The sequence below is a fragment of the Serinus canaria genome, chromosome 5 (genome assembly GCF_022539315.1).
Source record: "Serinus canaria isolate serCan28SL12 chromosome 5, serCan2020, whole genome shotgun sequence".
NCBI classification, from domain to species: domain Eukaryota; kingdom Metazoa; phylum Chordata; class Aves; order Passeriformes; family Fringillidae; genus Serinus; species Serinus canaria.
In genome coordinates, this window is record NC_066319.1 from 21,713,262 (window position 1) to 21,727,032 (window position 13,771).

The 13,771-nt window shown below is 46.1% G+C and overlaps 1 protein-coding gene across 1 annotated transcript; it reads left to right on the plus strand.

Moving 5' to 3' along the window:
- Positions 1-11,199: 11,199 nt before the first annotated feature.
- On the plus strand, positions 11,200-11,983 carry C5H11orf96 (chromosome 5 C11orf96 homolog). The gene has a single exon (XM_030239919.2). The coding sequence runs from the start codon at positions 11,259-11,261 to the stop codon at positions 11,619-11,621; it is 363 nt and encodes a 120-aa protein (XP_030095779.2). The 5' UTR covers positions 11,200-11,258; the 3' UTR covers positions 11,622-11,983.
- Positions 11,984-13,771: the final 1,788 nt, after the last annotated feature.

Sequence of the window (13,771 nt, forward strand, 5' to 3'; positions counted from 1 at the left end):
GCCAGGTAGCAGCAAATTGCAACCCCCTGCCTGCCAAGACAGCAGGAGATGGCTTTGGATAGAGGAGATTCCAGCTCAGAGCTCCTCAGGACACCTTTCTGCAAGGACTTTCCTGTCAGTAGACATTTGTTCCTGAATGCTACAGGCACGTCTGCTGAGTTCTCAAAATGGGTGTGCACAAAGGTGAGATTTGAGAGTTCTTGAGCTGGTGGTGTTCCCTTGGCACTTAAAGATTTTTCACTAGAGACCAGGGCACCTTGCACATGTCTTGCACTGCTCTTTCTGCTGTGGCAGTCAGGTGCAAAGGGCAGCATGTTTAGGATGGTAAATATGCAGTAAAGTTCCATTATTTAACTTAAAGATAGGTGGAGGAACCTTTCCCCCACTTACATGGATTTGACAACAGTGCTTCTAAAAATGTCATCCAGAAGAATCACTTTCCAGTTAAAAAGCTTGCTTTCTTCCTTCTCAGGACTGTTGTGAGATTCTCAGCCAAAAACTTTCTGAAAAATAATTTAAACTCAGAGTACACTAAAGCAAGGTAAAATAGACTATTTTAATGTTCCCAGAGGATTTGAGAGCAGGGGGCTGGCCTGAGAGTTTTGTTTTTGCAGTTGGCACCAGATTCTGTCCATCTGAGGGGCTGCAGCAGCTGCTGAGAGTGCTTTGCTTACAGAACACCTCTGTGCCACTATTTTTATGTGGAAGATACAAACTGTGGGTTTACTTTTTTTCCTTTTCTTTGAAATACAGAATGGTTTGGGTTGGAAGGGTCCTTGAATATTTCAGCAGAGTATGTGTCTCTTTCAAAAAATGCTCAAAAATTGCATTCTTCAAAATTGTTTGTCTCTGGCTTTCAAACAGTTGGAATCTACTAGTAACCCCAGGTAAGATTCCCTTTTCCAAAACAGCCATCACCTTCTCCAAAATGTAATGGCCCTCAGATTTGATGATAAGGAGTAGGTGAATGGAAGTTGTCTTGGATAAGGATGGACAGTAGCCTGCCTTCCTCAGGGACATGCAGGATGGAGCTGTTCTGAAAAAACCCACAACTGGGTCCATATGTAACCATTCATTTATTTAACAGCTATAGAAGCAATGACATTATTAATTAACCACACTGGTGTCAGGCATCACTCTGTCCCCATGCTACTTGGAGTCATTTTGTCACAGACTACTTGAATATTCAACCACAAACTCTTGGTGAAGTTGGAGTGTGTATCTGATTCAATACTGCACTTTTGGGCCACAGTGGGTTGATCTGAGCACACACCATTTGAAATGAATAGCTAAGTTCTGCCACTTTGCCACTTCTCTGCTCTGGGTTTTTGGTTTTTTTGTTTGTGTGTGTTTTGTTGGGTTTTGGTTTGTGGTGGTTTTTTTTTGTTTGTTTGTTTGTTTTGGGGTTTTTTTGTGAAAAATAACTCTTTAAATTATTTAGTTTTGATTTAAAGCCATAGATAATTTTACTTCATCTGTATCAGATGAATTTTACCTGTGTCTTTTCTGTTTGTCATGACTTACAGGGTTAGTATAGCTACATGTGGTAATTTATAGCTCCAATAGTAATGGAGAAAGAGACAGGGTGCCAGGAAGGGGTTAAGAAGTCAGAGTTTTCCTACTGTAGTGTTGGCAAAACACAGAGGAGTATTCTCCTGGGTTTGGGATAAAAGATGCATGTATGATGGGTGCTGTGAATCCATAATGCCTCCTCCTCAAGTGCTGCTACTATTGCCTTAGCTCAAAAGCATTTAACACCCACTTTGCCTATTCTGGTCAGAAACCTTTTCAGAGTGGATAGGAAATCTGCCTCACTATGGTTTGTTTTCAAAGTGCTTCTTTTCCATCCTTGAGGTTTCCATAGCAACCTGGATAATTCGTTTAAATTGGAGCATCCGGGCCTGTCCTGTCTGCACCTAAGTTCTGCTGAGATCTTGCAGGGAGATCATGCTGGGGAGTGCCTGGTGATGGCCAGGAGAGCACTGGCCTTTCCCAAAGAGTCACCCACTCATCAAGGTGACAGATGTGTGCTTTCTCCCCTGTTGTCCTGTTTGATTTACCTCCTCCTCCTGTGTAGTGTTCTGAACAGCTTTGTGAAGTTATTGCTGGCTCCTTTGAAGCTGGCAGGTCCTTGGTAGCTCACATTGGGAAAGCACCTCTCAAGGGAGCTGGGAGGCCTTGTTTTAAGTAAAGGAAGTGGGGACTGTATTGAAGAATTTTAAACAGAATAAGGAGCGAGGAGATCTGTTCCATGGCCCCCATTGTTTGTTTGATTCAGGTTTCCCAGCAGAAACAAAAATTTTGTTCTGTTCACTCAGGAGATTTTGCTGGTTGGGTGAGACTTAGAGCAAAGTCTTCACATCACAAGATCCTCCTGACAGACAGTGCTCACTGGATCCAGAGTGGTGCTCAGCTGAAAGTTGTTTCCATCTAAACTTGTGTGTGCAGCTGTTTTGCTGGTCACAGAGGGTGTTACTTGTTCTCTTGCTCTGCTCCCATTGTGGAGGCAATGCACAGATCCGTGCTGAAGAGTGGGTTGGCATTACAGCTGATCTCTGGAATGCCAGTGCCAGCCCTCTGCCCCTGGGCATGTGTTTCCAGCAGAAATGCCATGTGCCAAGGCAGGCTGCCATGCAGCTGGGAGAACACATGGACTAGAAAAAGCCTCATTGTTGGATGGGATGGGATTTGTAGCTGTGACCTATCAGAGACTTATCATTAGGTCCTCATCATCATTAGAGAGGGCTGTGGGAAGGCTTGTCCTGAAAGCTTCTGATGCAGAGAGCAAAAGATAAAGCAGGAGTGAGCAGCCATGAGTTACCAGAAGGTGTACTGGCCTAGATGTACAACCCACACTTCCTGGCTGGTTTGTCAGGGTGCAGAATCTACATGGTTCCCAGTTTCTGTTCCCCACCTCCTGCTTTTTGGGGGCAGATCTGTGTGAAGGAGGAGACAGTCTGTCCAGCTGACATGGCTTGCCTTTAGCTTGAGCCACCTGCGGGAGTTTGGAGAGGAATCTGCAGGAACGTGCAGGCTCTCAGTGTTTTGGGACAAGCAAGGGCAAGTGGTGAAAGAGGGATTAAAAATTGCCTGGTGGTGTTTTCTGTTGGGAAGCAGTGGGAGGGAGAGGGTGGAGAAATGGTGGTCACATCAATGAGACAGTGTCTGACAAACTGTACCTAATGCAAAATTTGCCAATCCCTGCGGTTCTGGAGCACTGATGGAGCCATGACAGTTCATGCCAGAGAGGAGATTGTTACCCTGGAATAAGCTGACAAGCCAGCCTGAGGAAATCCTCCCAGGCCTCAGGGCAAGGAGAGTGAATTGAGTGAGCCAGGGCACGATGGACAAGACACAGCATCTTGGTGCTGCAGCAGCCATAGGTAGAAAAGAATGTCCTGAGCATTGGCTGCTCCTCTGTAACACCCCTGTATTTTGCACTAAACATTTTTTCCTGGTGACCTTGCCAGTTATCTCCTGGTTTTACCTTAGAAAGATCATTCCTCAGCTTTGGGCACTGTGGGCTTTCATCTGACAGGAATGGGATTATGTTTTTTTTCTCTCTGCTTGTCTGCATTGGCACTGCTCTGGCTGCTCTTGGCAAGGTAGGGCTTCAGTTACTGAACCATCACTCAGCAATTTACTACTTTGGTTCTTACAATTTTAGACTGAAGTCCCCAGAAACTTTTAGAGATTGAACAAAAATGTCTGGAGGATTGGGTTACTTGAAGCCTGATAGTTCAATTGTCAAGAAACTTCTGTATTTAATCTCTAGACCACAGTTGATTTCTTTCTTGATTGCATACAAATAGACTTATAAAGAGAAGAAAAAATGAAATTTATTCTGATGAAATAAGTGGATGTTCTACAGTGCTTTTAGAAGAAAATGGAAGATGAAATCCATCAGAATTGTTAAGATCTGATTTGTGGCACCAATTTAAGATTTTTAATCTTGACTCAAACAGAAAAGATTTTGCTTTTTTCTGACCTTCAGAGCAGACAGAACCTTTTGGCCATGCTCTCTGTTAGGTCTCTCTCTGACATAACAAGGTCAGACCTTCCTTGTTATATTTAAGATGTGTGGCCAGTTTTGTCCAAATCTGAGAGGATGGGAGGTCTCAGAAATAATTCAGTTCCACTCTTGCAGAGCTCAGCAGTTGGGTACAGAAGAGAAACCAAGACAAGTGCTCTTGCTCTGACAGCTCTGGGTTACTCTGGGCCTCCCTGGCAAGGAGCAGGAGAATCCTCCTCTCCTTGCTGCCTTGCCAGTAGCATTTCTGCTCTCCAGTTGACTCGTGTCCCAGGAGGCAGCATAAAATACATGGCCATCAGCACTGTCCCAGCCACCAGTGTGGAGCACGTGGAAGGTTGGGAATTCCCATGATTCATCAGCAAAGTTCTTCCCTGCACTCAGAAAGTTGGTTTTTTTTTTCTTCCAGATTTTGAACCTGAGACAGATTGTCCTGAACTAGAAATCCTAATTTCTGTCCTACTTACTTGATAGGGTCACAGTAACAGCTGGACATGGTAATACCTTGAGAGTTAAAGCCATGGGAGGTTAGAGGTGTTACTTCATGTGACAGCAACTTGTACCAGGAAGAATATTCAAAGCAGAGTCAGTATCTTAATTAGTTTAAAGTACAGTTTCATTCTTTAAAGAGCTGAGTTTTCTGCAATCACTGGTCTTCGGTCATTGGAGGCCCACTTTTTTCTTGTATCCTCACATCACTGTGCCCTGATGCATCAATAACAGTGCTGGGAAAAGCTGCCATCCCTTCTGATGCCTTTGAGGCCAAACAAGGAAAATTTAATGTAGCAGTTTTTTGTCAGGAAACACTTTGCAGCTCCCTTTCAAAACAAAGAGTTTTATTACTACATTTATTATTAGTGGTGTGATGACAGCCAAATGCTATTAATTTGTGAAGTGCAACTGAAAGACTGACTTTTCACTTCAGCTGTCACTTTACAATTTAAATAGTTCTGTGTAGAGAATAAAATAATATATTTCTGTGAGAAGCATTCAAACATTTTAGTCTGTACTTTCTCCTAATGGCATGGGGCAGAAGGTTTATGGGATTTATTGCAGCTCGTAAAAAGGCAGGCAGGACTGAAACGGAGATATTTGAGGGAAAATGAGCTTAGAACACATATTTTGTATATTTTGAATATTTTGTATTAACTGTGTGGGATCATGAACTTCCCACGAGCCCTGACAAGTGTTTGTCATGTCTGCCAGGATCATACCATGAAGCTCTCTGTGAAAAAGAAGAAGCTGGAATCAATAGCCTGGCTGAATTTTCCACTCCTTACTTTGGGGAGACTTGAAAGAAATTTTTTCAGCTAAAATGGCCAAGTTATATATAAAAATGAGGCATATACAAATGTGACAAACCTTTTCTCTTAAAATGCTATTTTATCTAAAACTTATCTTAAAACCTCAGGAAGTGTCAAGGGTGCACCATTTCTGTGGCAGATTGGCTGGTGAGATGTAAAAATCCTTCTGTGCTCCTATAACCTGTACACTGGACATATCCAGCTTGAAACATCCCTCAGAGAACCTGCCCATCCTAGCAACTCCCTGCTGCATTGGGAAGAGCTTTCTGCTGGAAGTTTCCATAAGCTGCCTGCAAAGATCCCAGCAGCCTGAGCCTCCTGCTGCCTTCCAGGTGCCTTGCTGCATGGCTGCCCTGCAGAGTATGGAAAGTGCTGCCAGGGAATTTCCTCATGCTTTATTACCTGAGGCTTCTCCCTCATCTCCTGCTGTGGGGAACAGAACTCATGGTGCTTGGGGTGTGAAGGAGACCCCAGCCTGCAGGAGGCTGGGAGCAGAGTTTGCTGCAGAACAAGCCAAATCTTCCCTTGCCTCTGGAGATTTCCAATCCTGCAGCTCTGCCAACACCTGCCTGCTGCCAAAGGGAGATGTGCTTATTCCTAGCCTGTGCTGTTGGCTGCAGGGCTCTCCATGGCTGCCCCTGGTAATGCCAGGCTGGATGCCCCTTGGCATGGCCAGGGGAATGTGAGGAATTGAGAAAAATACTTCAAGGGTCCTGTCAAGCATTTAAAATGCTGGCTGCATGTTGGCCTGCTGGCTGCCTGAGTGGGAGGGTGTGTGATCCTTACTGTAGGATTACCCTGAGGCAGTCAGCCTTTAATTTAATTATTTCAAAGAGAGAAAATGTTAAAAGGCTGCTGAAGTCAAAACAGTGGAAAGGAAGGTAAAGGATATCAAAGCAAATACATAAGGAAAGGAGTATGACAGCCCTGAGTGCATAGTTCTTGCTAGTTGTTAGCCAGTTAGTTAATTCCCTGGTGTAAATGAATTCACATGTGCTGGAGAGAGGCCCGGCTGCCCAGGTAAGCTGCCTTCTGTGTGCTGCAGTTTTATTATGATAGCTAGAAAGAAACAACAGTTTGTTTTTCTCCAAGCAGAAGTGTAACAGTGGGTTTGAGCTGGGTCTCGTTGGGTAACTTGGGTTCCCCTATCAGAAAGGTACACTTTGGAATTTAAATCAGATGTTCAGGCAGAGAAAGAGACACAAAGACTTTTGCTTTCAGAGGCAGTTTGTATTTGCTGCCTTTTATTGGTGTGTCAGCTCCAGTTTGTAAGCAGTATCTGTTAGGTCACAGTTGGCTAAATGTTTTTATTGCTATTTTAAAAATGGTTGTTCCAAGATACAAATTCTAGTGGAGAGAGAACAGCACCTCCTTCCTCTCTCCTGACAGAAATGAGTTCCCAGACCAGGATGCTGAGTGGAGATGTACACAGGAGGCACTGAGTGGTGGCTGGAAATGCCCCTTGCCAGGGCAGCAAGAAGCAGCTTTTACTCTTGAGCATGTTTTGGGAGGATATTTGAAACTTCCATGGATTAAGGCATCTTGCTGGGAAGCAGCTTATCCTGCTGGCTCTCAAGGGACCCCCTCAGCTCTGACAGACAGTGAAGTAACTGCTCTGTTTTGGGACATGGACTGTGATGTTCACTGTGATTGCCCAGCTACAGGTGGTTTCTGTAAAAGCCCTGGCCCTTCAAAAGTTTCTTTTCCTACAGGAAGAGGTGGGTATCCATCCCTTTTTATCCATTTTTATCCATCCCTACATCCTCTTTTTAATTGTTCCTTCCCCTTCTATGGCATGAGATCTGATAGCTAGCAAAAGGCTCTGTGTGTGTTTCCAATAATAATTTTTAAATGAATAACCAGATGACAATTTCCATGTTGGTAACTTCCATGCTGTTTCAGCAGTGATAATTGTGTCTCCTCCTATATAACTGGTGATATAACAAGGCCCCAAATATGAATATAAAATGTTCCTAGTTCTGGTAAAGGTTCCATAATGTGCCTGTCCAGTGTGCTGGCATACAATGTGACTTCATGAAAGGAAATGAAATCTTGAAATCAGGGGAAAAAATGAGCAGAACACAAAGGAGATGAATTATGATGGAATGAAAGAATACTAGAAAATTCTGAAAGTGAAAATATTTAAATGGAATGGGATGGGATGAGGTACAGTGACAAGTTTTGGAGCTTGCTGAAATGACACATATTGAAATCTCAAAATCAAGGAATGAAGTGAACCACAGAGATGGAAAAAGAATTATGATGAAATTTGCTCAGGTGCACAGCACGTGGGTGGTAGCAAGGAGCAGTGTTGGGGTATAGCTGTGGTCCACTTGGCATGCCTTTTGCAGTTGCAGTGTCCCTGGAGCTCTGGGCTTTGTTAGGGCTAAGGTTTTCTCAACCCTAACCCTGGAGGGAGCAGTAAAAGCAGCATTTCCTGAGGCTGAAGTGCCCAGCCCATGGGTGCTGCCAAGGAGAAAAGCGTGGAGGGAGCAGTGGTGGTGCAGTGCATTGGGGTTTTTTGCAGTGAAATGGACTGGAACGTGCCAAAATGATACTCATTGGACTCATGCAATTCTATTTCCTTTCACGAAATGAAAATTCTTCAATTCATGAAGAATTTTCATTTTGTGAAAGGAAATGACATCTGCAAACCATAGAAGGAAGGTGACCAAACACACGGGACAGGAGGTACGATGAAATGAAAAACAATTGAAAGAAAAACTGAAAATTCTGAAATTAAGTGAAAAATTTTAAAAGGAATGGGATTACATAAATTGCACTGAAAAGTTCTAAAACTTTTCTGAATTATACCCATTGAATTCTCCATATCAGGGAGCAAAGTGAGCTGAATGCACAGGAGAGGAATTATGATAAAACGAAATGCAATCCAAAAAAAAAGGAATATCTGAAATGAAATTAAAACAATTAAATTGAATGGGTTGACATGAAGTGCAATGAAATGGACTGAAACTTGCTGAAATGTTACTCACTGAAATCACAAGATTTCATTTCCTTTCATTAAATAATGCTGGGGGAAGGTGAAATGAAGGCCATTATTTAAACTACTTGAGTAAATATTTTTTTATGTTAGCGCCTTGGAGATCTAACTCTGGGGATTATGTCACAGGATATATTTTCTAAATTTTCTCAAATAATATCTTCGAGGCCTCTCAGTTATTACCATGGTGATCTTGTTCCAACTCAGCACTGAAATTTCCCAAAGCATTTTATAATCATATTTGTGAGGGTATTAAATATATCTGAGTTTGCCTTCATACTGAACTTTCTGTAGGAACCCAGACAGGCAGTTTGTACTGAAGTTCAGATATCAAGTCAACCAACCTTTTTTTTTTTTTTTTGACAGAACCTTGGATACTTTTGGGCTAGAGCAGATTAAATTTACCTTGCTTTGAATAAATGTGCAATGTTTTCTGCACTGCCAGAACAAGGCTCCTATGTCATCTTGTTTCTGCATGAGAGGCAAGCTCAGCCCCAGAAATCCTCCAAGCTGGTCATCAGGCTTGTCTTAGAGGGCTGTACTGAGGAAACAGAGTTCAGCCTTTGCTGTGCTGTAGAATCAAGTTGTCAGGAATTTAAGTGGCTATATGTAAATGGAGCTTTTGGAGAGAAAGTTGTTACACTGCAGCAGAGATGTATGGGTCAAATTTAGACACTAAAATAAACTGTAAAAAACACAGCCTTCTGCAAGCTGGAATGATTCAATTTGACCAAATATAAAATTGCTCCCTTATTAAGCTAATAGTACCTCCCAACAAAAAGGCTTCAAACTTACCCTGGCCCTAAAGCTGCCTTGGGGAGCCAAGAAGCCAAGAGATTGCAGCCAGGTGTTTCATAAAACCAGCACTCTTAATGTTGCTTCTGCACTGGCCAGGAGCAAACCAGCCAGCCTTCTGGAAAGACACTAGCAAGTGCCTCTGGTCCCAGCTCTCCTAAAACTGTTCTTGTTCCATTTTATCCCCTTTGACACAGGGCTGTAATTAAAATGGTTTGTTTCCAGCATAGGTCCTGAAACATCGCCACTGCTAAGGCAATTTGAAAGGAGGAGGCACTACTTCTGAGAGTTACCCAAAGACAAGGTTGAGAGTTTCTGATGGTGAGCTCACAAAACCAAGGCCATTTCTGTGTGCTAGACTATGGCAGAGCATGTGTATTACGTATGTAAGCTTCTGGGTTTTTTTTCAGAGCATTTGTCCTCCTCTGCACAAAGAATGTGTTTTATGGCAAAACACAGTAAACTCACACTGGCTGCAGGTGCCCCAGCTTGGGCACCGACCCAGAGCTGCTGGGGTAAGTGTAGACCCCACTGTGGGCTAACTGGCAGTGTGTGCTGGCAGTGCCCTGGGCGCCTCTGCACTGCGGTGCTGCAAGAGCACAGTGAGCCTGGGGGACTGCGGGACTGACTGCTTGGCAAACCTCGGGCCCTGAGTGCATCGTCCTTGTCCCCTGAGCATCACAGAGCAGAATTCCTGACACAGTTGCTAAGCCTCCGCTTCCTTCCTGGTTCCCAACCAAGCTTCAAAAATATCCTCGAGTGGGTGAAGCTATATGGAGAGTGTCTTTATGGGAAACATCTAACATAAGCCCTGAAGAGGGGACAGACTAACCATTTCAGGCTCTTCCTCCCTCATGCTTTTCTACTCCTCCTCCCTCTATCTCCTTTCCTATTCCTATAGCACGTTTTTCTTATGCTGTTGGGTTTTCCTATCCATGAGAGTGCTTGGCACACACAGCTTTAAAGCTTGGTTCCAGCCGTCTCTGATTTGCAAGCTTTTGTTTCAGCTCAGTAATACTTGAGTGCCATTTTCTGTCTGAGGATCTGATTCTGCATCATACCAAAGAAGCACCACTGAGCCCACAGGGGAATGGAAAATTTTAGGATCCCTACTAAATTGAAAAAAATTGAGTCCCACTGAAGGAGGTATTTAGGCTTCGTTAGAGGTGGAAGACTTGGGAACAAGATCTCAGAGCCCTGTTTAACCCTCTGATGCTGATGGTCCTTGTCTGGGTCCATTCCGTGTGATCTCTGCAGCTTATATCTGGGTCACTAACATTGGGGCTTTCAGATTTGGGCTTGACTTGGAGCTTCCTTTAAGCATGGGTTTGTTACTCTGATGGGTAGTGATCAGCTGAAAGCTGATGTGACAGGTCTGTTGGTACTGCTTCACAGTCATAGAAATCAGGGTATTGATATAAAAAGCAGCGCGGTGAAACGCAGAAAGCAGAAGTACCGCTGTGGCAGTCCGGGACCCTGGGTGCCGCGGGGCAGGAGAGGGATGCCCTGGAGGTTACGGGGAGAGGAGGCGGAGAGATCGAGCGCGATGGCTCCCCCGCCCCGAGCTGTACCCGACACCCCCGCTCCGAGGGGACGCGGCGGGCGGGGGCGGCGGTGCGGGACACGTCATGCGGAAAGGAGAGCCCGGCCGGCCGCGAGTGGGCTCCGCAGCGGCCCGAGAGCGCTGCCGTCTGAGCATGCTCCCGCGGGGCTCCGCCGGCTATATAACGGGGCCGGGGTGCCAGCGGCAGCGGCTCTGCTGAGACAGCGGAGAGCTCTGCTCCACGCCGCGCTCCGGTCCTCACCGTACTGCGCCTCCCTGCACCGCTCCGCTCCGCACGGTACCGCAGCGCTCCGCTCAGTACCGCGCTCCGCTCAGCGCTCTGCTCCGCGCAGCTCAGCACTCCTCTCGCACCGCGCTCTGCTCCGCTCAGCACTCCGCTCGCACCGAGGTCTCTCCGGACAGCAGCGGTCCGCACTGCTCCGCACGGTACCGCACCGCCCCGCGGGGCCCGTCCCTGCCCCGCCGCCGCTGCCGGCCGGAGCCTCGGCGCCCGGCACGGCCGAGGCAGCGCGCCCCGCTCCGCCGGCCCCGGCCCCCGCGGCGGACGCTCCCGCGGGCGGCAGGATGGCCGCGAAGCCGGCCGAGCTGATGGGCATCTGCTCCAGCTACCAGGCAGTGATGCCGCACTTCGTCTGCGTCTCCGAGGAGTTCCCGCCGCCCGCCCGCCCCGCCAAGAACCCCAAGGGCAAGCTGCGGCGGCCGCGGCAGTCGCGCTTCAAGACGCAGCCGGTGACTTTCGACGAGATCCAGGAGGTGGAGGAGGAGGGGGTGTCCCCCATGGAGGAGGAGAAGGCCAAGAAGTCCTTCCTGCAGTCTCTGGAGTGCCTGCGGCGGAGCACCCAGAACCTGTGCCTGCAGCGGGACCGCCTGGGCAGCTGCCGCCTCCGCAACAGCCTCGACTCCAGCGACTCGGACTCGGCCCTCTGAGCGCGGCGGGGCTCGGCGGGACCCGGCCCGGCAGCGGCCGCACGGACTGAGCTGCGGGGAGCCGCGCCGCCGCAGGCACAGGAGCGCCCGGGCGGGCAGCCGGGTCGGGATGTTTTCTAAGAAAGCGCTTGTACCTTCGTTTCTATTTGATTGTATGAAACTCACCATTTAAAAGACAAAAAAAAAAAAAAAATCTTTTCTATTCGTTAGAAGAAATGAGCTGTTTTAGATGCATTGAGCTGCCGGACTTTATATTTATTTTTGCATTTAAACTGTTGACTGCATTAATTTAATATGTTTCTACCTGAATGTCTGTTATTATTTCCATAAAAGAGTAATAAATCTGATATATTTGCACAGTACTTACTGGGCTGTCCTTATTTCAGGGATCCAACTGTCCTTGTTCAGCTTTGAGGGGAAAAGGGATTTAAAATCTGTCGGTAGCTAGTGCAGAGCCAGCAATGCTTTTTCTTGGGGATGCTGCTCAGAGAGGTTTTGCAGGGTGTGCTGTCAAGTATAAACTAATGAGAGAAAAGTTGAATTTGATTTTAAGCTATTTACTTCTTTGAGGTCTGTGTGTTAACCTGTATTGAGGTTTAAAGAGCATTTATAACTGGTGCCCAAGAGCCTCAATGCAACTAGGCAAGCCTCTTGCATTCACAAAAATTGCATATATACGTTCTATTTTCATCCAAGTTGGTTTTGTCTCTTCTCCCCTTCCCCTTCTGACCCATAAATTATTTAGTGCTGCAGATGGTTTTGGTTTTGGTTAGATGGTTTTGGTAATTGGTTAGAATGCAGTTTTATTTACCAGAGCAATTGATACTATGTGGACGTGCTTTTCTTGGAGTTTAAAAGTAAGGGGATTTTGATGATGGTAAATTTGTAGGAATGAGGCTTCTGTTGGGTTGCTGCATGTGTGTGTGTGTGCAGGTGCATGTAGGATTTTCTCTGTCTGTGGGATACATGCTGAAGAGCATCTGAAGCCCTCTGCAGAATGAAAACCAAATTCCCGGACTGGGAATATTCTGCCTGTATTTTCTCCATTTTCTTGAAACCTTCCTGTGCGAATAGTGAAATCCTGTAGTAGCACCTTAGCACCTTCCTTAAAGGCAAGCCTCTGGAAACTGAAACTTCCCAATCAGAAGGTATTAGCTGATACTGAGCTGCAGCTAGTATTTCTCTGGTATGATTTTCAGGGGACTTAGAGCGTTTCTAACATTGTGGCTTGAGGTGCAATCTTATTGATCAGTTTGGAGAGGTAAGGGCTGGGGCAGAGGAAGAAGATGGACATGGTGCTGGTGAGCAGGGTGTCTTGATAGGACTGAGAACCACAGATCTCTACCCTCTGGGCACTGAAGTACAGCAGATGACCCCTGTGACTGGCTCCTGGCTACAGCAAAACTGAAGTTTGTCTCTTTCTAGCTTAAAGCTGAAAATCCTGGGGGCATGGGGTGCAGCTTGTTTTTGGACAGGTCCTTCATAACTCCTTTGCAGTACCAGAACCTCCAGCCCACCTCCAGCACCAGGGGAGGCCTGTCCAAGCAATTCAGCAGGTAAGGAAGCAGGTCTGGACTCTGACCCAACCCCCCTTAAAAAGCATTTAAATGACCCCACGTGCCTCCCTGCATGCAGCCTGTGAAACAGCTTTTCTCCCTTTGCAGTTAGACCCTCGTGGCTGCTTTCTCTGCATGGTATGCTCGTGCAAAACATCTATGCACAAAGCAAAGCAACTTGACCTCCAGAAAAACTTTCAGCCAGCAGGCAAACTGGAATCAGTAAGACATAATCAGTTGCCAACAGCTGGGCTAATTTTCCTCATCAAATTCCTAACAGTGCTTCAATTCTGGGAGTTCTGATTTTGGGAAAGGGTTTGCAACGTCTGCAAACCCCTTCCCAAACATCATGAGGGAACTCTGTAGCCATATGTCTTATGTTGCATAATGTACACAGTTAACAAGCTCCATAAGATTTCCGGAGATTGTACAGTGTCCTTCCAACACTGCAGGTTTTCGGCTACTTTTCAGTTTCCCTTTCCTTTCAGTCTGGTACAAATCCCTGTGATAGACCAAGTGTGGGGTACCTTCAAGAGGCTGTGAGCACATGATCCTTGTCCCCACTCCTAATTTTTGTTTAGCAGCTGGGGTTGC

What these genes read in the sequence shown, in the direction of transcription:
- C5H11orf96 (XM_030239919.2), top strand. Translation starts at nt 11,259, where the DNA reads ATGGCCGCGAAGCCGGCCGAGCTGATGGGCATCTGCTCCAGCTACCAG.